At 41.4% G+C, this 26646-nt stretch overlaps 1 protein-coding gene across 1 annotated transcript in view; it reads right to left on the reverse strand.

Annotated features, from left to right (window-relative positions):
* LOC134660959 (protein bric-a-brac 2-like) overlaps nt 1-26646 on the reverse strand; it is a 39643-nt gene that overhangs the window by 971 nt on the left and 12026 nt on the right. Inside the window, exons 4-8 of the mRNA XM_063516848.1 lie at nt 11712-11857; nt 10884-10997; nt 7563-7636; nt 6684-6909; nt 4855-4932 (exon numbers count right to left, since the gene is read on the reverse strand). Coding sequence (XP_063372918.1) covers nt 4855-4932; nt 6684-6909; nt 7563-7636; nt 10884-10997; nt 11712-11857 — 638 coding nt within the window. The remainder of the gene's footprint in view (nt 1-4854; nt 4933-6683; nt 6910-7562; nt 7637-10883; nt 10998-11711; nt 11858-26646) is intronic.

Below are 26646 nucleotides of genomic sequence, written 5' to 3' on the forward strand. Positions count from 1 at the left end.
TTAAATTATAATTGTTTTTGACTTGATTAACTTACGTTATTTTAAATACTTCGCTCAGAAGCTACTTTTGTTGCCAAGTGTTTTCATAATTAATCTTGTAGTAACGCAAAATATATCGACTTCAAATAAACCCTTCAATGTCCTAATCACTACACAGTATAAAACAAAGTCGCTTCCCGCTGTCTGTCTGTCTGTCTGTATGCTTAGATCTTTAAAACTACGCAACGGATTTTGATGCGGTTTTTTTTAATAGATAGAGTGATTCAAGGGGAAGATTTATGTATAATTTGTTAACCCGTGCGAAGCCGGGTCGGGTCGCTAGTAATGTATATATGTGTTAATAATACAAGTCACTTCTGAAATCAGTTACTCATCATCAGTTATAAATTGAAAAATACATTCCCAATCAGAATTCGCAAAAGCTATTTTAAAATTAAGGCTACATTCGCAAAACACACGCTGCGCATCTAATTCAAAAACACGTTTTAAATATCAAAATACCATAAACATACATAATTTATTCCATACTTGTTAGTTGAACACCAACTTGGCTGCCACGATATTATAATGGTTTGACAACCATTTTGAATTGTTAGAAAAGGTGGTAAAGTGAGACCATGATCAAAACGAAAGAAAACAATATACGACTATCCCGTTTTTTCTTGAAACACGTGTAGTTTTAGTCCTGGGGCCCGTTTCTCAAAAGCTTGTAAGTTGTAACTTATAATACAAGTGGAAGTCCCTTTCTAACAAAAACTGTCAAAAAGTGACATCCGCTTGCACACAAAACAAAGAAGTAATAGAAGCGAAACGTAGGTGTATAGCGTGTGGCACATTGATATAGAATTATTAAGTCAGTGGTGTGGCAGCATTATGATTAGCTGATCTCACTTTCAGCACAGGCTACTGTCAGTCGTTGTCAGTTCAGTATGGCGCTTATGAAATGTCAGATGTGAAAACGATTCCAGTTAAAATTACAAATAATTACAAATATGCCGTGCTGCTCCATTTTGCAGTGTAAAAACACTAGCCGGACAAAAATATTAGACATGGAGGCATTTCATATCATCGGTAAGTATTATTTCATGTAATATCTCAATATTTTTTACATTTTCGGTTTCCGTAAGGATTTTTGGATTGTTTAGTACAAAAATGAAATTTATGTAAATAAGATAAGGTTGATATCTACTTAGCGTAAAAGTCACGTACGGGTGCGCTATTCGGCCACAGTGCGAGGACCATATCAAAAAAGTTATCGATGTCGATGTTTGTATAAATACACAGTTCGTTTTGTTTAGGTTCATACATGTTCTTGATAATTTATTTTTGTTTTTTCTCTAGCTAGGTAGATGATCATATCGAAAAAGTCGTCGCTTATGCACATTTTATATTATGTACAAAATATGTTCTTACCAGGGACCTATAATATTACGGACAGAGTTTCGCTTACAACACAACTGTGATTCCAACATCCACCAGTTTCATAGTATTTACGCGTGACACACACACATTGACAGCCCACATCCACCAGTTTGCCGTCAGACGAATCGAAACGTCATTGAAGTAAACATGTCGAAGAAAAATATAAAATATGCCGGCATGCGTAGTTAAATCCTGCTAGAATTGTACCGATCGAAAGAAAAAAAGTCACGGAATAACTTTTCATACTTAAGTTTATCAATTAGTACGTAAAATCACGATAATTTGTTGTTTATAAATTATCAAACTGCAAAACAGGAGTGTGACCAGTAACATGAATAGGGTAATTTCCCGAAAGTAGGGTAATTGATACCCTTCTTATTAAATCATTATGTATATAAGAGATCATTTAGATAAATGGTTAAATTATTGATTGTGCATTTCAGACTAGGTCGGTATGGTAATTTCCCGATACTAAGGAGATTAGACGCTTACATGCATGTTTGATAGTTAACGTTTGTTTGTTATGTATTATCATTAACTGTAACTTCTAAAATAAGAGAATGATAAAACTAAAAATAATATATGATGTACATTACCATGCAAACTTCCACCGAAAATTGGTTTGAACTAGATCTAGTAAGTAGTTTTCCGCTTTTTATTAAAAAGTAAGTAGGTAACCTAATCTTCGCCAGAAAATATAGTATACATATGTATAAAAAACTGAGTAGTTTACGTGTACTTAAACTAATTATAATAAGCGTTCATCGATATCACACCGAATCATGCACATCCCTATCGCATGTGTCAACGTCATAGTCGAATATTTTATCCTACCGCATTCACTCTTGGAAAAGCCATGCAAGTGTAAAAGGGATAGAGCATAAATGACTATTTACAATAAATAAAAATCTTAGTGCAATTTCGACATAATTTTCTTTACTGTAAGGTTCAAATTATTGTGATGGGTGAGGGTTCATAATCTCTTTCGAAATAAGAAAATATGCCCAATTTTTGTGACAGCGTGTTGGCGACATAGGTTCCCATACTAATCCAGGAACATGCCGTTTCCCCTTAGAGCGCGGCGCGCTCTTTCTTTCTTCCGTGCGCTTGCATTACAAGTTACAAGCTTTTGAGAAACGGGCCCCTGGGGCCTATTGCATAATAAAATACAAGCTAATATTAATAGTGATGTTGTATGTAAAAAGCTTGTACTTTATATTCAATCCGGCTTTATGCAATCCAGCCCTGGAATCATTATCAAGAAAGCCTGGTCACTTTTTTCTGTAGTAAGTGAGAAAACTGACAAATGACAACTCTTTCAGTTTTTCAATAGAGTCACGAGGAACCACCTCTCCCTACAGACCCTACGTATTTTTATTTTCTCTTGTGTGTAAAATTCTATACTGTCGAATTAGGATACCTAGCTTGTAACAATGGTTGTGTGTATGTAATAAATAAATTATTCCATAATTAAATTGTGTCTAAATATTTACAACAATGTTAATATCCAGAGAGGAAAATGGGGCTCGGGTCGGTCGTCAGTGGAAGTGTTCCGTGTTAGGATTTTACAGGCGCTCTTAGGTGTTACATAATTTTGTTACGACCGTAATAGATGTAGAATAATAAAGTTATAAGGCCACTTGTATGAGACGAGACGAGGCAAAGACATAATGCATGGTAAGTGCCTCGTTTCCCGTGGACGTCGTGGACGCTAATGAAATTATTATTCGCTATGCACAGACACAGACCCACAGAGCCTTTGGCGCGTTTGCCAGGGCTTAAATTATATTATAGTTCGTTTTTTTAGCATTAGGAAAAAGGTAAACAATCATGATGTGTCTTTTAATTGAAAAACACGTTTTAAAAATAAGTCACGGCAAGTATGTAACAATTATGAATCTAATACGATCATTTATATTCTTCTGCTCTCATAAATATAAGTTACTGATTTTTAAAAAGCGTTTTTCAATTAAAAGATATGTCAAGATCGCTATCCTTCTTTCTAATGCTAAAAAAATGAACTATAGGTAAGGTAAATTATGTTATATTGTAATTTATAAGTTACTATAACAGTATTTCTTGGATTTTAATAATATTAAACTAAATAAGCATTATAACAATATAGCATTATAGCATTATGTCGTTTACGAACGCTAATCTTGTTATAAAGTGGAGTTCAACAGAAATTGCAAATATGACAGATGATGGGGTTCGGTTCTTACGAAGGTTGTTTTCATTGCAATATTAATATGCATCTTTTTACATGTAATGTTTTTGATGGGAGGTTTTAATGTATGTATTAAACTAAGGTACTTGCACACATTGTCTGTGTGGATCGCCTTAACTTACACCCCAGGCCAAAAGTATGGAAACAAACTTATATGACAATAAAAAAACTGTAATTTTCACATAAAAAATGTATTAAGAGTAAAATGATAACAGAACATTTTAAAAGTAATTTACTTATAATTTTCTTTAATAAAACTGTTATTTCAACCTTTCGTTAGAAAGACAATTAAGAAGGTTGATTTGTATGTTCTCTCAAATTTATATTTTTTTCGCATATATTAGGATGTTTTAATTGGGTGCTGTTTTAATCTTAATATCGGGGTGACCGAGCTTCGCTCGGAAAACATATAAAATCTCGAAAATGCGCGTTTCCCCAGAGATAAGACCTAGCTAGATCGATTTTTCGCCCCCAAAAACCCCGATATAGTAAATTTCATCGAAATCGTTAGAGCCGTTTCCGAGATCCCCGAAATATATATATATATTTCGGGGATCTCGGAAAAGGTATTAGATAAAACTGTCTAAAGTAATTTTTGCGTTACCAATACACAATAATAATAATGGAAATATTAAAAATTAAGAAAAATAACTTTTGTTTCCATACTTTTGGCCTGGGGTGTATAATTATTGAACTACAATCTAACAGATACGAGAACAAATTAAAAGCAATCAAAACGAGGAGTCGCGTATACGTATAAGCTAGCCGCAAATGCTTAGCACAGATGTTTATTTTAAAATTCGCAACAAAGAAAGGAAATTCTGCGTAGGTTAAGTTTAAAAAAAAATTAAATATGTCGCGAGGTTTACAGAGGGGCTACCGCGAAAACCGTTTTTCGCAAATTGCGGGGATCTTTCTCTTTACGGCTCATTTAGACGATGCGAGAACTCGCATGCGGGTTTCATTACATTGCGGGTTTTGATCGGTCGGTTGAATTGGACGTAACCAACAGTCCGCAATGTAACTAAAATCGCATGCAAGTTCGCGCGCCGTTTAAATCAGCCCTTACTCCAATGAAGGTGTAATTAGAGTGACAGAGAAAAATGCCCGCAATCTGCGGAGTTCGATTTTCGCGGTTTATCCCAGCTCACAGAATCAGTAGTATAATTAAGTTATTAAAGTGATTATTATAGACCAATACTTACGCGTCAGGATTGAACTTGTAGTCTACTGGTCCGTAGGGCCCCTCGGCGCGCCAGACCTTGTCATCGACGTTCGGTACGCTGTAACAAGTGCCAAAGGAATTCAGAACTTATGTCAGTTTTTTTCTTTTTTATGATATAGGAGGCAAACGAGCAGGCAGATCGGTGTCGGTAATCGCTTACCATTTGGCGGTAAGTGATGACCTGCAACACCAGAGGGGGTTTAAGTGCGTTGCCGGTCTTCAAGATATATTAATTATACTAGTTTACTACTTTAATGACTTAATTATAGCTAAAAAGGTTATAATGTCTAGAAATACTCAATGGTAATGCAAGAAAACATGCGAAATATACCTTTAAGTGCGAGTGCGAGTCGGTCTGTTTCACACTTTAGTTCCTGGAGGTCCATTGCTAGTCGTAAAACCAGGTTTCAACTCTATATTGAATTTGATGGTCATTTCGGACGCGACATCGGGTTCGCTGAACTCAAGGAGTAAACAAACTAACTAGAACGAGGTGGATTTATCGCATTTTAGTTACACTGCGGACCATTGAGGTGACGTCATTTCAGCCGACCGATCAAATGAAGCAATGTAATGAAACTCGCATGCGAGTTCTCGCACCGTCTAAATGAGCCCTAACTCGCGAGACTCGTGAGTGTGTAAGGGAGTGAGGTGTTGGGCGAGGTACATTTGTCGGCGGCAGGTAGCAAAATCAGGCCGATCGTAAAGTTCCTGTGTAATGTTTTGACGGTAGTCACATTCAACCAAAAAGATAGGATAGGTTCGTGAGGTTGCTTCGGATGCCCGAAGGGCATAAATAGGGTTGTCCAGAAATAGGCGCCGTCGACTCAGGAAAATGATTTTCTCGATATGCCTAGGAATCTCATGATCTGCCTGATTTTAAGATCGGCCGCCGAGACATATGTACATACCATACAAATCATGTTGCTCAGTGGTTTTCAGACATGCGCAGCCTGCTTGCGATGGTGGTAGAAAAGGTACCGCCCCTGCGTAAACTTCTATGGAGAAGTCCTTTTCTCTGCAGCTGACTGAACACGTGACAGCTCATATTACTCACTGGTTCTCAGGCCGGAGTTGCGCGAGGTACGCAGCCTGCTTGCGATGGTGGTACATATGAACGCGTGGACTACTCGGATAGTTCTACTCACAGCTGTGCGATGTTCTCGAGGTACACGTGACAGCTCATATAACTCATATTACTCACTGGTTCTGAGTCCGGAGTTGCGCGAGGTGCGCAGCCTGCTTGCGATGGTGGTACATAAGAACGCGTGGACTGCTCGGATAGTTCTACTCACAGCTGTGCGATGTTCTCGAGGTACACGTGACAGCTCATATAACTCATATTACTCACTGGTTGTCAGGCCGGAGTTGCGCGAGGTACGCAGCCTGCTGGCGATGGTGGTACTTATGAACGCGTGGACTACTCGGATAGTTCTACTCACAGCTGTGCGATGTTCTCGAGGTACACGTGACAGCTCATATAACTCATATTACTCACTGGTTGTCAGGCCGGAGTTGCGCGAGGTACGCAGCCTGCTGGCGATGGTGGTACTTATGAACGCGTGGACTACTCGGATAGTTCTACTCACAGCTGTGCGATGTTCTCGAGGTACACGTGACAGCTCATAGCTCATATTACTCACTAGTTCTCAGGCTGAAGTTGCGCGAGGTACGCAGCCTGCTTGCGATGGACCAACCATGATGATGGTGGACGTATCAACACATCAACGCGCAGACAACTGGATTGTTCTCCTACAGAGGCGCGAGGTACACCTTGTGGTACTTGAGGTGACAGCTCATATTACTCACTGGTTCTCAGGCTGGAGTTGCGCGAGGTACGCGGCCTGCTTGCGATGGTGGTACATATGAACGCGTAGACAACTCGGGTTGCGCATGCGCTTGTTGCATATCTCGCACTGGAGCGTGCCCTCGCGCGTGTCGTGCTTGTCCCGGATGTGCACCTTCAGGTTGTACCGGTTGGCGAAGAACCGGTGGCATGAGGGGCATTTGACGCCGGTCGTTTTACAGTTCCAGCCTTGGTGGAGGGGGAAAAGAGGGGTGAAATAAAATTGAACGTAATAAAAGTGCAATAAAGACCTCAATTAAAAAATTAAGTGGTTTAATCTAGCGCTCTAAGTTTGTGGGATACATAATTGAGGAGTTTCTTTTCAAAAGATCTTATTTCTCTATGATAACCATACAAAAATAAGCCCTTTTTAAAAAGACATTCTTCAATTACAACTCTCCAAGTTATTATAAATGTGTATTATAAATTGGAATAAAACAAGAACTAAAAAAATTAGGTAGATAAGAATTAATCCAATCCCAAAAAAAAATCATATCAAAAATTAATATAAAATAAAATAGGATCTGTTCGGTTGAATTAGTGGGTATCATAACATTCTGTCTATTTGTTTAGGTAGCCGTATCAGCCAAAATAGAATTTCATGAAAATATAAAAGTCGTTTTCAATGGGCAATGGTGCGTAGCCAAGATGCCAATCGTTTACGCTCCGTAGCGAACGAAACGCTAATGTCACTGTCCCACTATTATTATTATGGAGATTACCATATTTGGCATTTTGGCTAGAGCAGAAATGAAAAAATTCAAATGAAAAAAAGGAAAAATGATTATGATGATTTTGATGAGTGAAATGGACCGTTTCACGATATTTGAATGAGTACTTACCAGATTCTTTAGCAGATTCGGGCATAGCCAGCACGCTGTGGTACAGGTCGCTGTCGAAATCTATTAGGGGCTCGCTGGGTATAAACAAAACATAATTAACATAAACAAAAGAAGCCGGTGCAGCGTGCGCTTCGGCAGGGAACGGAACCAGTAACCAGTTGTGATCTAATATGTTTCTCTTCGTAGCTTTATATTACGTACAGATGTAGTGCATAATTGTTTTCCATCGTTTTATCTCGGAAACGTTCGTATTTGTCATGCTACTTCAGTCAACCTCAGTACTTTATAAGGTTTCGTACCTCAAAAGGAAAAAAACGGAACCCTCCATGCCTCCATCTCCTCTATACCATCCCCTCCACCTTTATTTCCGGAACTACTAGGTCGAAAATTTAGAAAAAAATACACAAAATAGTTCTTTACCTAATAGATGACAGGAAAACTTATTAGAAATGTGCAGTCCAGCGTGAGTCGGACTTATTGTACGGAACCCTTGGAACGCGAGGCCGACTCGCACTTGGCCGTTTTTGTAACGAGACTGGCTGAAATAGCAAGACACGTTCGTACGTTTCCGTGAAAATACGATGGAAACTAATTATGCACTATATCTGTACATATATTCTACATTACATAGTTTAAATTAAAACAGTACAACCTGTTTCAGGGTCCTAGCTGAATTGGCTGTTCAATACTTACGCTATAGAATTTCCAATTTAGCAAGAACCCTAAATGGCATAACAATCCCGTGTGGTGACTGTACGGTCGAAGATTTTAATTTATGGCCCATTTCGTGCCAATTGTCACAGTGACAATCAATATGAAAGTCGCTAGAGACCTCATACTATTGTCACTGTGACGAGGTACAAAATGGGTCCGAAATTAAAATCTTTGACTGTACAAGAACAAAGGAATGTCTGGTAATTTGTCGTCGGTTTCGTACACGACCGAAGCGAGTGCGCAAAATGTAAACTAATCTCAAGGGAGCAAAATATTGGAACGTCTAAAAATTATCAAATTACTATTATGCGAAAATAGTGTTCTACTACTAAGTACGATTCCAACCGAACGGGCGGAACCGGCGCGCATTTCACATCGGTACGGCCGCAAGCCGATCGTCTCCTCGCGGACGCGACCGGCTCCGGACGGACGCCACCGCTTCTGCCATACATAATGTAGGCTAATTAAAAATGCACTCCAGCGCAGCACGACTCCAGCCGGTCGGTGGGAATCGTACATTATACGTGAAACTAGCAGTGAAAATCTATCAAAAATACTAGGTTACAAACTGAGATATCATTAATTTTTACTACGATGTGCTTCGGCATAAGAAGAAATTGTCTCCTGACTATAACTCCTTATAGCTTGTCCAGACGAAGCGATCGCGCGTTCCCGAGATACTTTTAACCTTTTCCACGCCGTGTCAAACACAAACGCTGTCACTAAGATGCCACATCATTGAAGTGTCAAAACTGAAGTTGAACTTTATGTATATGCACGTAGGTCGATGTTGCTCTGTGGTCTGTGATCGATTAATCGGTCTTTGGCGTTGAACCTACGGTGCGGATATATCGGTCATTGGCGTCCAAAAGGTTAACCCCGATACCCTCTCTAGATACTCTCTCGCGTAAAACCCGTGCAACGCGCCGCACTCTAGAGTCGCTCGTCTCACACGTTTCGTCTGGACAGGCCATAAGGGCCTTAAGCCGCGTACTCACTATAAACAATGATTGGGATACACTATTTCGGAAACACTATGCAGATGTTTACAGAAACAATGTTTCAGCTCACATAGTGTGGAACGTTTCATACAATGAACATGGCGATAAACAATAGTGTTTCATCGCAACTGTTTCTATTTCAAAAACGCGTAGATTTCTGTTTCTGAAACCGTGTTTCTAAACAAAATTTTTATAGTGAATACGCGGCTTTAGGCTACGGCCGGGGCATACAGTCAGCAGCAATAGTTGCTAAACGGGCGAGGTGTTCAAAATTATCTTGACGCAACTTTATTGCTAAGAGAATAAGAGCGCGTCAAGGTAATTTTGAACACTTCGCCCGCTTAGCAACTTCTGCTGCTGACTGTACGTACAGCGTTGCTAGATCAGTCAAATCTTACAATAAAAAAACATTGCGTGATGTAGTTCTATATTTTTGTGTATGTTTTTTGGAGTCCTTGGAGGAATGTGACACTATGTTTTGCAAGCAAAAAAAAGTTGTGCTCCCTTCGTAATTTGCAAAAAACTGCAAAAATTTCGGACTTTTTTCAGTTTTTGCACTTTTATTTATAAAACTATGGGTTTTTGGTCAAAGCTTGCTATGTAATGTTGAAAGAACATTAAATTTGGAACAATTTAAGCCCATTTACAGCACCGTATGTCAAATAGTTCATGAGATATGGAACTTTAAAAAAGGGTATTTTTTTCCTTAGAATTAAATTTTTAGTTTTTCCTATATTTCAGGACAAATATCGGCACAACCGCTCATGCTATGAGGTATATTGCGTGAATAAAGATGTAGCAAATTTAATTACCTTTCATTTAAGTGCAAGAAAGGGTCAGTAAGTTCTACAGTTCCCTAGTTATCGTAAAAAAATGAAATTGCTATAATGAGGAAGGCAACTAATGTATTGTTTAATTAAGGCATTGTCAAAATCCCTACAAAAGGCAGTACCATCGACGAGAGTGCCATCTACGCTTTTACCAGCCTTCTCCGATAGCAGCAGAGCGATGTTAGAGATCAACCATTTTTAAAATGCACTCCCCTCTTACGAGTAAGCACTTCATTCATTCAGTAATGAAATCAAGTTACAAACTGTAGTTTGGCTTGTTTTTCGGCTCCACTTTTTGGTCCTAGATATTGATTGTAGTCCACGATACCGATTCTTATTTAAGAATTAGTTTTGGTTTAGATCTTGTTTTAATACGACCTTGACGATAGTTCACAGTGATTGGCGAAACGCACTGGGATCACTGGAAGTCGTGTCATTAGATGTCTAGATGTCGCTTCTTGGTGCTCTTGAGTGTACTGTGAGTAGTGTTAATACAAGATCACGATAACATCCTAACCATAACAAATTGAAACATCAGAATCAGCTACCATTACTCACTCTAGGTATACGTTTGTGTTATAATCCACGGGTTTTAACTAGCAATATCCTAGATTTGACTGATCTATGCGTCGAGCGTGCAAATTTGTTAGTCTGTGCGGAAATAGAAGAGTCGTGGAATGTAAGGGAGCCGCATACATTCCACGAGTCTTCTATTTCCGCACAGACACTATGGCCGCCATGCCGTAAGCGCGCGTTCGCTCAGTGTGTACACTCACCCGTCCGACGCGCACTCGTTGTTCTCGGCGACGGGCACGGGACTCTCGATCGCGGGTCGCGGCTTCTTCTTGGTGCCGGACAGGCTGTTCTTGGTCGGGGTGTTCTTCAGAAGCCTGGGTGTGAAGGAAGAGTGTTCAAAAAGATGTAACATTATTTGGAACGAAAAGTCCGTTGGGGACATAAATTTATTGTTTATGTTCAGGGGAATTCGCCGCTGGCGCGCCTTTCAAGACCCATTTGCGAAAGGATCATTCGTAGTACGACTTGCAGCGTGTGTGTATTGCGCGAAAGACGCGTTCGCTAAATATGTACGGGCGTAATTTTTGTCGCACTTTAATAAAAAAAAAATTACACAATAAAATGAAAAAAGTTCACTGTATAAATTTAAACATACAGTAAATCACGACCGTGTGTTGCAAGACCCAGTTTCGTTACTTATACTAGTTTCTTTTACGTTATTTACTTATACTTATACAATATTTAATAGTGTGACCTGTAGAATATTTTTACCAATAAAGAAACTAAACTAAACTAAAAAAAAATATAGGATATCGGGCGCTTCAGTGAGCTCGGCCGTGGGGTACTGTTCTCTTCTATTGTTTACGGGACCACTGTAACCTCCTAAGGCCCGAGGTCCTACCTATACTACCTATTCAGTTCGATGGAATTTAAACCATGTTCAATTGGAACAGAGTCGCGTTTGCTTTGTTCCGTTCAATTTTCAAACAACGCAAAATCAACTCTATTTCCTACTGTTAAGGTTAAAATTTGGATGTATAGATTGTATGGCTGGGCCTTAGGAGGGTATTGTAATAGTATTATAGTACCGTTTGAGCGGGCTGCGCGCGTCGTCTCGGGGCGCGGGCGGCGCCTCGGTGGCGATGGTCTCGTCGCCGCCGGGGACCCACTCGGGCGCCTCTGTGGGCTCGGCGTTCGTGGGGCACTCTTCCACTGGCGGCGGGGACTCGGAGCGCTAGAAAAATATAAAGATGGTTAGAAATGTATTCGATCTTTGTCAAATTGTATGGCCTAGGAACTCTTAGAATGTAGTTTGAGATGATTGTACCAATAAAAACATTTACTCTAAATACTCTCGTAACATGAATTTTTCTGACAAAAAACTTATTTACATTACATATGGCCCTATTTTCCCGCACTAGTGCGTAAAATAGCACTTTTCGTGTGTATGTCAAAAGTTTAAAGGGCCATATGTATTGTAAAACGTTGTACGTGCGAATAGGTAATTCGCAACTCGTGTCGATTTAAAACACTCCCTTGGTCGTGTTTTAATTTATCGCCACTCGTTTCGAATTTCCTCTTTTCCGCACTTGTATCGTAAATAACTATTATATTTCTAAAAAAGATAAAACGGAAGTGGAAATTCGTCTCTGCCTACCCCTCCGGGAAATAGGTGTGATTATATCATCACTACATAGTATAAAACAAAGTCGCTTCCCGCTGTCTGTCTGTCTATATGCTTAGATCTTTAAAACTACGCAACGGATTTTGATGCGGTTTTTTTTTAGTAGACAGAGTGATTCAAGAGGAAGGTTTATATATAATTACGTGCGAAGCCGGGGCGGGTCGCTAGTGTATGTATAAAAGTTAAACACACAAATCTCAAACTCGATGTGATAATAAAGAAAAATATACCTACTGCATAACACAAATTGTACGCGATACGCGATGTTTACTATCATGGTACGGTACCATGATACATAGAATAGACAAGCACAACTGTCAATCTTCAAAAGTGCGACCAAAACCGAAATGCAAGTGTGTGTGCGTAAATTGTCTATGTGAGATCAAAAATAGTGATGTCATGTTACAACATACTCGTATTAATAATCTGTCGGTGTTTGATTGCTTTATCAACTACTTTTTCAAATTTGTTATTTTAAACGTTAAAACTCTACGACATTATGACGTATAAATAACACTTGCACTGCGTGTGCTATCAAAATCGTTACAGACTCATCTTAGTCTAACTCTTACTGTGTTGGAAAGTGAAGTTAAAATTTACCGCTAAACATGTGCACCTTCAAAAAGGTATAACAGTCGTTATTATTTGAAGTCGGTTATAAAGGTTAATATCTTAATGATGTCTTGTGAAGAAATAATTACATAGCTATTAATATACCGACAAGTTATCGATACTGTCATATGAACATTTTGTCAAGCCCTAGCGTAAAGTAACAGTTTATGTTTTTACAGAAAATATTTTAAATTATTGAGTAATGTGATAAAATATTAGCACACAAAGGAAGAAAAACTTATAATTAACTGTATAAACCGGCTTCTTACACTTTTTATGCTGTTAATTTGACAAAATATCGTTAAGAAAATTTCGCTCGGAATATCATAATTCCTCTGAAATGAGTATTTGCTAGGTTTATTTGGCCCCGTGACACTGCATTCCGGTACAATACAAGACACTATCCTCATTGTATTACTTTATCAAATAGTTTTCTTCCGAATTTGTGTATATTTTTCAAATTGAAAATTACGGTGATACGCTCTTGGCCGTCCGCGGCCGTCGTCAAACTCAAAAATGGTCACGTTTACTCATTTGTAGTCTGACTCTTTCGCACTCATGCGAAGTTCATATACGTGATGGCTTCCTTTTCGCAAAATTTAAATCCACCAGTTCAGTGAGTTGGAACGAACGTCAACAATGTTCAATGAGTTCAGTAACAATCTAGGGTGTATAGGGTGCTAGGTAACCTCTATCGATCTCGTTTGTGCGAGACATTTACGCATTCATAAATCGAAGTCGGGGGCCTACCGCGAACACCGGAGTTCGCAGATTGGGGCATCTTTGTCTGTCACTCTAATTACGCCTTAATTGGAGTAAAAGAGAAAGATAGTCGGATGGCCATTCGGTGTTCGCGGTTGGCCCTCTGAGCGGTGGAAAGTTAAAACCCGATAAATGGCTTGATTTGAACCAGCGTTTCAACTTTTGGGGTCTAAACGTAAATTAAATTTACAGTACATATGGTGCTACTTTCCCGAACTAGTGCGGGAATGAGCACTTTCCGTGCGTATGTCGAAAGTAAGTGCCATATGTACTGTAAAACTTTGTACGATACACGTGCGAATAGGTAATTCGCAACTCGTGTCGATTTAAAACACTCCCTTCAGTCGTGTTTTAATTTATCGCCACTCGTATCGAATTTCCTCTTTTCCGCACTTGTATCGTAAATAACTATTACCTACTGATTATATTTGCGACTCACCTTCAATGCCAAGTAATGGACTGGGCGGGATATCGGAGGTAAACCCATATCGTTGTTTACTTACACTTTTAAGTACTTTAGTATTTTTTTAAGTGTATTAAAAATCTCTCATCAAACTCTGAAAACGCTATTCCAAATTACATTTACACTCTTGTTTTAATGCGCGATTTTTACAAACTTGTGACTATTGTAAATTTTGAATGCGGTAACAACCATTATTGAATTTAATAAATTAAACTTTAAGTTCAATTACACCAAATCAAAATCTCTTTCGTAAAACACCACAGATAAAAAAAGTGCCAGTGAACCAAACGCACCGTCATACAACGCAAACATAAAACGCGGAACCACAGATAGAAAATTCAAATTTCGAAAATGGAATTATATTTTTTTAAACCGGCGGGACGGCCACACCGTTCGGGTACCGTGAGCTGTATGGGTGGCCGGTACCCGCGCGATCCTAGAATGCATTGATTGTGAAATATTGATGCACGCATTTGTGGTCAGTAGGTCCGCTTCGTCCACAAATCAAACACAAGAAATTGCCAACAAAAATGAAAATTTGAATAATACATTTTGTAAATCAAGATGTAAAATGCAATGGAATGGAAGGTGTTTTCATTTTTCATGCTTATGTAGGCTGATATGGAAATGGAGCAGACTATACGCGCGTCCGCTAGTTGGCGTGGGTGCACGTGCACTCATCTGGGTGCAATAGGGTTGTTGACACATGTTGAATTTTATAACTAAATCTAGCTAAATCAATAGAAAATGAGTAATTTATCACAATACATTGGAAACTTAAAAAATATATGGGAATAATAAAAAAATACAAGACCTTAAAGTTTCAAAAACTTTTTTTTTTCAAATTCCAATTAGGAAAAAAATAATGTTACCACTCGATTCCTTACATTTTATTGAAAAAAATATTGTATAGCAACAATATACATAAACGCAATATTTCACCGACAAAATCTCAATTTTCTTGATTTCCATAGATCGAAACGGGTTCTAACGTTACATGGTGACGTCACGATGTATTGCTATTTTCTTAGAAGCGGTTCGCCAGTGCGGGGTGCCTGACATTTGATCATCATTTGTGACTTTTGTATTGCTTTAAGAAGTTTAAGACAATGGGTGATGGATGGTAAGACCTGATCGACTGATACCAGTCATAAAAAATTGTCAAATACCCTATTGGAGATAAGAGCAGCCGCACGCGTCCGCGCCTTTTAGCGTTGTTCATACTATTTTTCGTTAATCCACTCCGTGCAACCACGCCAGCTAGCTATGTACTAACAACTTATGTACTTAAACTTACTATACACAGACTATGTACTTTCAAGACCTGACCTTCTGTAAGCCTTGTTCAACTACACCATACAGGTGCACCCCCAGAAACTCATTCCAAACGCGCACCGCTCGCGGGCAAGCGTTCATCTCAAAACCAGTATAAGCATTATTTCCAATCACAAGTGGTTGAAACGGGTCTCGAGGCCAAACTTATATGGTTTAGAAAAATGTCTAGGTTTAAACACGAAAAGGGAATGCAGGGTACGGAGGCTGGACGTCTGATGTTTGAAATTCGAAACGCCATCCACCATCCCACTCGCACAACTCGCCCCCCCGCATAAGAGCGATGGAGATGGGCGAAGTTTTATAATGCACGCACACATGCGAAATATACATCGATAATTAAAGTTGTGTACAGTAGACGTCAAAGATGCAGGCACAATCAATCGTTTACTCTGCCACTATAGTTCGTTTTTTTAGCATTAGAAAGAAGACAATCTTGTCGTGTCTTTTTATTTAAAAATTGTGAAAAACGTTTTATAAAATTAGTTTTTATTACTTATGAAAGCAAAAGAATGTAAAAGATCGTATATAATTCTAACATATTTGCTGTGATTTATTTTTCAATGGTGATTTTTAATAAAAAGACATGTCAAGATCGCTTACCTTCTTTCTAATGCTAACAAAAACGAACTATAGGTGCAGGGTTGGATCTAGGGTAGAGCGAGTGGAGCGGCCGCTCTAGGCGCCGGATGGCAAGGGGGGCGCCAAAATAGCAAATGAGAAAAAAAAAAGTTTTAAAAGGCGCGAGGGGAGTAAACAAAGGGCGCCAAAACCCGATTTCGCTCTACCAGGCGTGTCTCACTCCGCGATTTCGTCGCTTTGCTACAGGTAGCTAAAAGTACATCCGTTCGGCCCCAATTTTGGGAAATCCTTAAGCGGCGCGTGGCGCTGTCGCCACCTAGCGGCCATATCTGTGCTGATCGTAACAGACGCGTTTTGTTAGAGAGTGACTCTTCTGTACTTAGTACTATTATTTATTCTGTGGCTCTACCCTGATCAAGGGCTCGGGCCGGCACTGTATAGGTGGGGCAGAGATCAAATTTCATGAAAGTAAATACATATTTTGTTTTCATTATTACGAATATCGTATAAAATTTACATTGCTTTGTTTGTACCATATTAATAAGGTAAGGATCAATCAATCGGAAAAACGCCCGTCATTTTGCAAACATAACCATAGTTTTGGACCCATTTATGAGACGAAAATGTTCGTTCACAAGTTATGAGAGGTTACCGAATTTATACCGTGTGCTTTCGCAGTTTTGGAAACTTTCCGATGGCACATCACTCATTAGGGGGCAGCAAATTGTGGAAAGCAGTTTTATAATGCTCCATCTCGTGTAAGTGATCTCTGAGCGGACTACTCGTGTAGGTAGAACTGGGTACATGCCGGTTGTCATGGCGACGGGTGATAGAGGGTGGGAAGGTCAAAGGGCATAGATGTTTTTTGACATTGCAACATGATCTAGAAGAAATTTAATGTATACAGTGTCAACAACTTTCGTGAAAATATATAATTATTAAATACTAGCTGCTGCCCGCGACTTCGTACGCGTGGATTTGTATATTGGTGGTTATATATTCTACATTAGCTTAGAACATTATGCAGCTAAAGATAGCAGTAGGGACCAGTGTTGGCCGAACGTTAATCCCAATTACCATTAAAAATTAACCATTGAAAAGGTTAATTCGAATTAACCATTAACCATTGAAGGAAAATTAATTGTCAATTCGCATTAACATCAATTTGCATTAATATTAATTTATTTCGAACCATTAAAAATTAAAAAGAATTAATGGTTAATGCTTCACAAACCATTAAAAATTAAATCAATTTTTAATGACAATTAAAAATATTATTGATAATTATCAATTAACAAAAATATATCGTAATTTTATAAAGGCGCCCGTAATTTTTATCTAGCTAGTGGACCTCAGGTTTGGTGCAACATAGAAACACGCCGTTTGGTCATCCGACTCGTCTTGATGAGCACTTGGGAGACCAGTACCCAAGATAGAGCTGATGCTGAACCCTGGGTGTACCTAGTGGAATTCAGGTTTGGTGCAACATACACACACGCCGTTTAGGCTATTCGACTCGTCACAATGAGCACTTGGGAGAGCAGTACCCAAGATGGAGCTGATGCTGAACCCTGGCTGTACCTAGTGGAACTCAGGTTTGGTGCAACATAGACACACGCCGTTTAGGCTATTCGACTCGTCACAATGAGCACTTGGGAGAGCAGTACCCAAGATGGAGCTGATGCTGAACCTTGGCTGTACCTAGTGGAACTCAGGTTTGGTGCAACATAGACAAACGCCGTTTTAGTCATCCGACTCGTCTTGGTGAGCACTTGGGAGAGCAGTACCCAAGATAGAGCTCATGCTGAACCCTGGCAGTACCTAATGGAACTCAGGTTTGGTGCAACATAGACAAACGCCGTTTTGGTCATCCGACTCGTCTTGATGAGCACTTGGAGAGCAGTACCCAAGGTAGAGCTGATGCTGAACCCTGGCAGTACCTAATGGAACTCAGGTTTGGTGCAACATAGACAAACGCCGTTTTGGTCATCCGACTCGTCTTGGTGAGCACTTAGGAGAGCAGTACCCAAGATAGAGCTGATGCTGAACCCTGGCTGTACCTAGTGGAACTCAGGTTTGGTGCAACATAGACACACGCCGTTTAGGCTATTCGACTCGTCACAATGAGCACTTGGGAGAGCAGTACCCAAGATGGAGCTGATGCTGAACCTTGGCTGTACCTAGTGGAACTCAGGTTTGGTGCAACATAGACAAACGCCGTTTTGGTCATCCGACTCGTCTTGGTGAGCACTTGGGAGAGCAGTACCCAAGATAGAGCTGATGCTGAACCCTGGCAGTACCTAATGGAACTCAGATTTGGTGCAACATAGACAAACGCCGTTTTGGTCATCCGACTCGTCTTGATGAGCACTTGGGAGAGCAGTACCCAAGATAGAGCTGATGCTGAACCCTGGCTGTACCTAGTGGAACTCAGGTTTGGTGCAACATAGACACCCGCCGTTTTGGTCATCCGACTTGTCTTGATGAGCACTTAGGAGAGCAGTACCCAAGATAGAGCTGATGCTGAACCCTGGCTGTACCTAGTGGAACTCAGGTTTGGTGCAACATAGACACACGCCGTTTAGGCTATTCGACTCGTCACAATGAGCACTTGGGAGAGCAGTACCCAAAATGGAGCTGATGCTGAACCTTGGCTGTACCTAGTGGAACTCAGGTTTGGTGCAACATAGACAAACGCCGTTTTGGTCATCCGACTCGACTTGATGAGCACTTGGGAGAGCAGTACCCAAGATAGAGCTGATGCTGAACCCTGGCAGTACCTAATGGAACACAGGTTCGGTGCAACATAGACAAACGCCGTTTTGGTCATCCGACTCGTCTTGATGAGCACTTGGGAGACCAGTACCCAAGATAGAGCTGATGCTGAACCCTGGCTGTACCTAGTGGAGCTCAGGTTTGGTGCAACATAGACACATGCCGTTTTGGTCATCCGACTCGTCTTGATGAGCACTTGGGAGAGCAGTACCCAAGATAGAGCTGATGCTGAACCCTGGCTGTACTTAGTGGAACTCAGGTTTGGTGCAACATAGACAAACGCCGTTTTGGTCATCCGACTCGTCTTAATGAGCACTTGGGAGAGCAGTACCCAAGATAGAGCTAATGCTGAACCCTGGCTGTACCTAGTGGAACTCAGGTTTGGTGCAACATAGACACACGCCGTTTTGGTCATCCGACTTGTCTTGATGAGCACTTGGGAGAGCAGTACCCAAGATAGAGCTGATGCTGTACAGCTGGCTGTACCTAGTGGAACTCAGGTTTGGTGCAACATAGAAACACGCCGTTTTGGTCATCCGACTCGTCTTGATGAGCACTTGGGAGAGCAGTACCCAAGATGGAGCTGATGCTGAACCTTGGCTGTACCTAGTGGAACTCAGGTTTGGTGCAACATAGACAAACGCCGTTTTAGTCATCCGACTCGTCTTGGTGAGCACTTGGGAGAGCAGTACCCAAGATAGAGCTCATGCTGAACCCTGGCAGTACCTAATGGAACTCAGGTTTGGTGCAACATAGACAAACGCCGTTTTGGTCATCCGACTCGTCTTGATGAGCACTTGGAGAGCAGTACCCAAGGTAGAGCTGATGCTGAACCCTGGCAGTACCTAATGGAACTCAGGTTTGGTGCAACATAGACAAACGCCGTTTTGGTCATCCGACTCGTCTTGGTGAGCACTTAGGAGAGCAGTACCCAAGATAGAGCTGATGCTGAACCCTGGCTGTACCTAGTGGAACTCAGGTTTGGTGCAACATAGACACACGCCGTTTAGGCTATTCGACTCGTCACAATGAGCACTTGGGAGAGCAGTACCCAAGATGGAGCTGATGCTGAACCTTGGCTGTACCTAGTGGAACTCAGGTTTGGTGCAACATAGACAAACGCCGTTTTGGTCATCCGACTCGTCTTGGTGAGCACTTGGGAGAGCAGTACCCAAGATAGAGCTGATGCTGAACCCTGGCAGTACCTAATGGAACTCAGATTTGGTGCAACATAGACAAACGCCGTTTTGGTCATCCGACTCGTCTTGATGAGCACTTGGGAGAGCAGTACCCAAGATAGAGCTGATGCTGAACCCTGGCTGTACCTAGTGGAACTCAGGTTTGGTGCAACATAGACACCCGCCGTTTTGGTCATCCGACTTGTCTTGATGAGCACTTAGGAGAGCAGTACCCAAGATAGAGCTGATGCTGAACCCTGGCTGTACCTAGTGGAACTCAGGTTTGGTGCAACATAGACACACGCCGTTTAGGCTATTCGACTCGTCACAATGAGCACTTGGGAGAGCAGTACCCAAAATGGAGCTGATGCTGAACCTTGGCTGTACCTAGTGGAACTCAGGTTTGGTGCAACATAGACAAACGCCGTTTTGGTCATCCGACTCGACTTGATGAGCACTTGGGAGAGCAGTACCCAAGATAGAGCTGATGCTGAACCCTGGCAGTACCTAATGGAACACAGGTTCGGTGCAACATAGACAAACGCCGTTTTGGTCATCCGACTCGTCTTGATGAGCACTTGGGAGACCAGTACCCAAGATAGAGCTGATGCTGAACCCTGGCTGTACCTAGTGGAGCTCAGGTTTGGTGCAACATAGACACATGCCGTTTTGGTCATCCGACTCGTCTTGATGAGCACTTGGGAGAGCAGTACCCAAGATAGAGCTGATGCTGAACCCTGGCTGTACTTAGTGGAACTCAGGTTTGGTGCAACATAGACAAACGCCGTTTTGGTCATCCGACTCGTCTTAATGAGCACTTGGGAGAGCAGTACCCAAGATAGAGCTAATGCTGAACCCTGGCTGTACCTAGTGGAACTCAGGTTTGGTGCAACATAGACACACGCCGTTTTGGTCATCCGACTTGTCTTGATGAGCACTTGGGAGAGCAGTACCCAAGATAGAGCTGATGCTGTACAGCTGGCTGTACCTAGTGGAACTCAGGTTTGGTGCAACATAGAAACACGCCGTTTTGGTCATCCGACTCGTCTTGATGAGCACTTGGGAGAGCAGTACCCAAGATAGAGCTGATGCTGAACCCTGGCAGTACCTAGTGGAACTCAGGTTTGGTGCAACATAGACACACGTCGTTTTGGTCATCCGACTTGTCTTGATGAGCACTTGGGAGAGCAGTACCCAAGATAGAGCTGATGCTGAACCCTGGCAGTACCTAATGGACCTCAGGTTTGGTGCAACATAGACAAACGCCGTTTTGGTCATCCGACTCGTCTTGATGAGCACTTGGGAGAGCAGTACCCAAGATAGAGCTGATGCTGAACCCTGGCTATACCTAGTGGAACTCAGGTTTGGTGCAACATAGGCCCACGCTATTTAGGTCATCCGTGACATCTTGAACCTGCGGGTACTGCCAGGGTTCAGCATCAGCTCTATCTTGGGTACTGCTCTCCCAAGTGCTCGTCAAGATGCGATGGATGACCAAAACGGCGTTTGTCTATGTTGCACCAAACCTGAGTTCCATTAGGTACTGCCAGGGTTCAGCATCAGCTCTATCTTGGGTACTGCTCTCCCAAGTGCTCATCAAGACGAGTAGGATGACCAAAACGGCATGTGTCTATGTTGCATCAAACCTGAGTTCTACTAGGTACTGCCAGGGTTCAGCATCAGCTCTATCTTGGGTACTGCTCTCCCAAGTGCTCATCAAGACGAGTCGGATGACCAAAACGGCGTTTGTTTATGTTGCACCAGACCTGAGTTCCATTAGGTACTGCCAGTGTTTAGCATCAGCTCTATTTTGGGCACTGCTCTCCCAAGTGCTCATCAAGACGAGTCGGATGACCAAAACGGCGTTTGTCTATGTTGCACCAAACCTGAGTTCCATTAGGTACTGCCAGGGTTCAGCATCAGCTCAATCTTGGGTACTGCTCTCCCAAGTGCTCATCAAGACGAGTCGGATGACCAAAACGGCGTGTGTCTATGTTGCACCAAACCTGAGTTCCACTAGGTACTGCCAGGGTTCAGCATCAGCTCTATCTTGGGTACTGCTCTCCCAAGTGCTCATCAAGACGAGTCGGATGACCAAAACGGCGTTTGTCTATGTTGCACCAAACCTGAGTTCCATTAGGTACTGCCAGGGTTCAGCATCAGCTCTATCTTGGGTACTGCTCTCCCAAGTGCTCATCAAGACGAGTCGGATGACCAAACCGGCGTTTGTTTATGTTGCACCAAACCTGAGTTCCATTAGGTACTGCCAGGGTTCAGCATCAGCTCTATCTTGGATACTGCTCTCCCAAGTGCTCATCAAGACGAGTCGGATGACCAAAACGGCGTTTGTCTATGTTGCACCAAACCTGAGGTCCATTAAGTACTGCCAGGGTTCAGCATCAGCTCTATCTTGGGTACTGCTCTCCCAAGTGCTCATCAAGACGAGTCGGATGACCAAAACGGCGTTTGTCTATGTTGCACCAAACCTGAGTTCCATTAGGTACTGCCAGGGTTCAGCATCAGCTCTATCTTGGGTACTGCTCTCCCAAGTGCTCATCAAGACGAGTCGGATGACTAAAACGGCGTTTGTCTATGTTGCACCAAACCTGAGTTCCACTAGGTACTGCCAGGGTTCAGCATCAGCTCTATCTTGGGTACTGCTCTCCCAAGTGCTCATCAAGACGAGTCGGATGACCAAAACGGCGTTTGTCTATGTTGCACCAAACCTGAGTTCCATTAGGTACTGCCAGGGTTCAGCATCAGCTCAATCTTGGGTACTGCTCTCCCAAGTGCTCATCAAAACGAGTCGGATGACCAAAACGGCGTGTGTCTATGTTGCACCAAACCTGAGTTCCACTAGGTACTGCCAGGGTTCAGCATCAGCTCTATCTTGGGTACTGCTCTCCCAAGTGCTCATCAAGACGAGTCGGATGACCAAAACGGCGTTTGTCTATGTTGCACCAAACCTGAGTTCCATTAGGTACTGCCAGGGTTCAGCATTAGCTCTATCTTGGGTACTGCTCTCCCAAGTGCTCATCAAGACGAGTCGGATGACCAAACCGGCGTTTGTTTATGTTGCACCAAACCTGAGTTCCATTAGGTACTGCCAGGGTTCAGCATCAGCTCTATCTTGGATACTGCTCTCCCAAGTGCTCATCAAGACGAGTCGGATGACCAAAACGGCGTTTGTCTATGTTGCACCAAACCTGAGGTCCATTAGGTACTGCCAGGGTTCAGCATCAGCTCTATCTTGGGTACTGCTCTCCCAAGTGCTCATCAAGACGAGTCGGATGACCAAAACGGCGTTTGTCTATGTTGCACCAAACCTGAGTTCCATTAGGTACTGCCAGGGTTCAGCATTAGCTCTATCTTGGGTACTGCTCTCCCAAGTGCTCATCTTGACGAGTCGGATGACTAAAACGGCGTTTGTCTATGTTGCACCAAACCTGAGTTCCACTAGGTACTGCCAGGGTTCAGCATCAGCTCTATCTTGGGTACTGCTCTCCCAAGTGCTCATCAAGACGAGTCGGATGACCAAAACGGCGTTTGTCTATGTTGCACCAGACCTGAGTTCCATTAGGTACTGCCAGGGTTTAGCATCAGCTCTATCTTGGGCACTGCTCTCCCAAGTGCTCATCAAGACGAGTCGGATGACCAAAACGGCGTTTGTCTATGTTGCACCAAACCTGAGTTCCATTAGGTACTGCCAGGGTTCAGCATCAGCTCAATCTTGGGTACTGCTCTCCCAAGTGCTCATCAAGACGAGTCGGATGACCAAAACGGCGTGTGTCTATGTTGCACCAAACCTGAGTTCCACTAGGTACTGCCAGGGTTCAGCATCAGCTCTATCTTGGGTACTGCTCTCCCGAGTGCTCATCAAGACGAGTCAGATGACCAAAACGGCGTTTGTCTATGTTGCACCAAACCTGAGTTCCATTAGGTACTGCCAGGGTTCAGCATCAGCTCTATCTTGGGTACTGCTCTCCCAAGTGCTCATCAAGACGAGTCGGATGACCAAACCGGCGTTTGTCTATGTTGCACCAAACCTGAGTTCCATTAGGTACTGCCAGGGTTCAGCATCAGCTCTATCTTGGATACTGCTCTCCCAAGTGCTCATCAAGACGAGTCGGATGACCAAAACGGCGTTTGTCTATGTTGCACCAAACCTGTGGTCCATTAGGTACTGCCAGGGTTCAGCATCAGCTCTATCTTGGGTACTGCTCTCCCAAGTGCTCATCAAGATGAGTCGGATGACCAAAACGGCGTGTGTCTATGTTGCACCAAACCTGAGTTCCACTAGGTACAGCCAAGGTTCAGCATCAGCTTCATCTTGGGTACTGCTCTCCCAAGTGCTCATTGTGACGAGTCGAATAGCCTAAACGGCGTGTGTCTATGTTGCACCAAACCTGAGTTCCAGTAGGTACCTACTGCCAGGTTTTAGGGTCATTTTGTAGTCACATTTTAAAATATCACGACCTGATAATTCACTGAAGCTTGTATTCATATGCTTATTTTTAATTTTAATACCTAGCTCCAAGTTTCTAAGCAATAGTAACATTAATTATTAGTTTATGAAAAAATTGATTTAATTGCATTAAACGTTAATTTAGATTGACAATCAATGTAATTAAACGTCTCAAAATTCAATTCTAATTAACTTAATTTAAATTGATGCGTAATGCAATTGACTAATTGCGGATTTAATGGTTAATGGAAATGATTAATTGTTAATTAGAATTACACATTACGGCCAACACTGGTAGGGACTGTTAATCATTTGTTAATTATTATACACAACCTGGCTACGAAGTTTCAAGCCCCATAACTGAATAAAATTGTTCTCGATATAATCCCTCTCAACCCCCAGCATACTTTCAAGTCCACTATTTAGTAAAACCTACTACCTAACTACCTATTTACGAAGTTTGAAGTTCCTAGCTTTAAATAAAATTTGAACTCTCTACCAACTTTCAACCCCTTCTTAAACCTTTTAGGGGATGAATTTTTAAAAAAGCTGAAATTGCTTTTCATGTATTCTAATAATATGCCTTTATACAACGATTCAAGTCCCGCACTCAAATAAATGTTTGACCTCCATACAAATTTTCAACCCCTTTTTTACCAACTTGAGGGATGAATTTTCAAAAATGCCGAAATTACTTTTCTTGTATTCTAATAATATGCCTTTATACAAAGATTCAAGTTCCGCACACAAAAAAATGTTTGATCTCCATACAAACTTTCAACCCCTATTTAACCCTTTTAAGGGATGAATTTTTAAAAACGCTGAAATCACTTTTCTTGTATTCTTATAATATGCCCTTATACAAAGATTCAGGTCCCGCACTCAAAAAAATATTTGATGTGCATACAAACTTTCAACCCCTTTTTCACCACCTTGGGGGATGAATTTTCAAAAACGCTGAAATTAGTTTTCTTCTCTTTTATTATAATACCTTTTTACGAAGTTTCAAGTTCCTAGCTTACAATACAATTTGAACCCCAAGACAAACTTTCATCCCCCTTTTAACCCCTTTAAGGGTTGAATTTTTTATAATATTCAATTAATGTTATTTTTTAATTTATGTTATGCGTTTATAAGCATTTTCAAAGAATTTGTAATGGATTCCATCTTTCAACCCCTTTTTAACCCTGTTAGGGGCTGAATTTTTAAAAACGCTGAAATTACTTTTCTTGTATTTTAATATCATGCCCACATACAAAGTTTCAAGTCCCGCACTCAACATTTTTTTCGTTCTCCATACAAACTTTCAACCCCTTTTTCACCACCTTAGGGGATGAATTTGCAAAAACGCTGAAACCTGTTTTCTTGTATTATAATAATATATATATTTACGAAGCTTCAATTTCCTAGCTCAAAATAAAACTTGAACCCCATACAAACTTTCATCCCCTTTTTAACCCCCTTAGGGGTTGAATTTCTCAAAATCGCTTCTTAGCTCTTATACATTTTATAAATTCAACCTTGTGTCCAAATTTCAACTTTCTAGCATTTGTAGTTTCGGCTCTGCGTTGATGAGTCAGTCAGTCAGGACACGTGCATTTATATATATAGATTTGTAAATCTGCGTATTGCTATTACCACAGAAAATATTTTGTTCAGTGTCTGAGATGATATTTAGAAATCTTAACTGGGATAACAAAGGACTAAAGATTTATGGAGAATAAGAACCTAAACATTCTAAACAACTTACGTTTCGCGGATGATATCGTCATTTTTGCGAAAAATCCTAAGCAACTAAAGTATGACCTGAAATATATGATGAAGTAGGGCTTAGGTACTGTTTTAAACACACGAATGGTGAATATATTATTGTTTTAGATCTGTTAGTGCCACTTGCATCATCCCACTAACCCGGGGTTAACCGGTTAAACCTGGAGTTACCATTTAAGCTGCCGGGTTTTCCAATTGAACCAGCCACGGCACTGTTTTATGCATTTGCAGTATTTGCACCTGACAATTTCTAAACGTGCTTCTGCAGCAACAGGCAAGTACGTCCATATAGGCTCCCGGTTGTTGTTGACCTTCGTGCAACCTCAAGTAGACGGACAGGGTAGATTTTGAGCTTGTGCCAATATCTGACACCAAACATGCACCCCTTGATATAATATGG

The sequence above is a fragment of the Cydia amplana genome, chromosome Z (assembly GCF_948474715.1).
Source record: "Cydia amplana chromosome Z, ilCydAmpl1.1, whole genome shotgun sequence".
NCBI lineage: Eukaryota > Metazoa > Arthropoda > Insecta > Lepidoptera > Tortricidae > Cydia > Cydia amplana.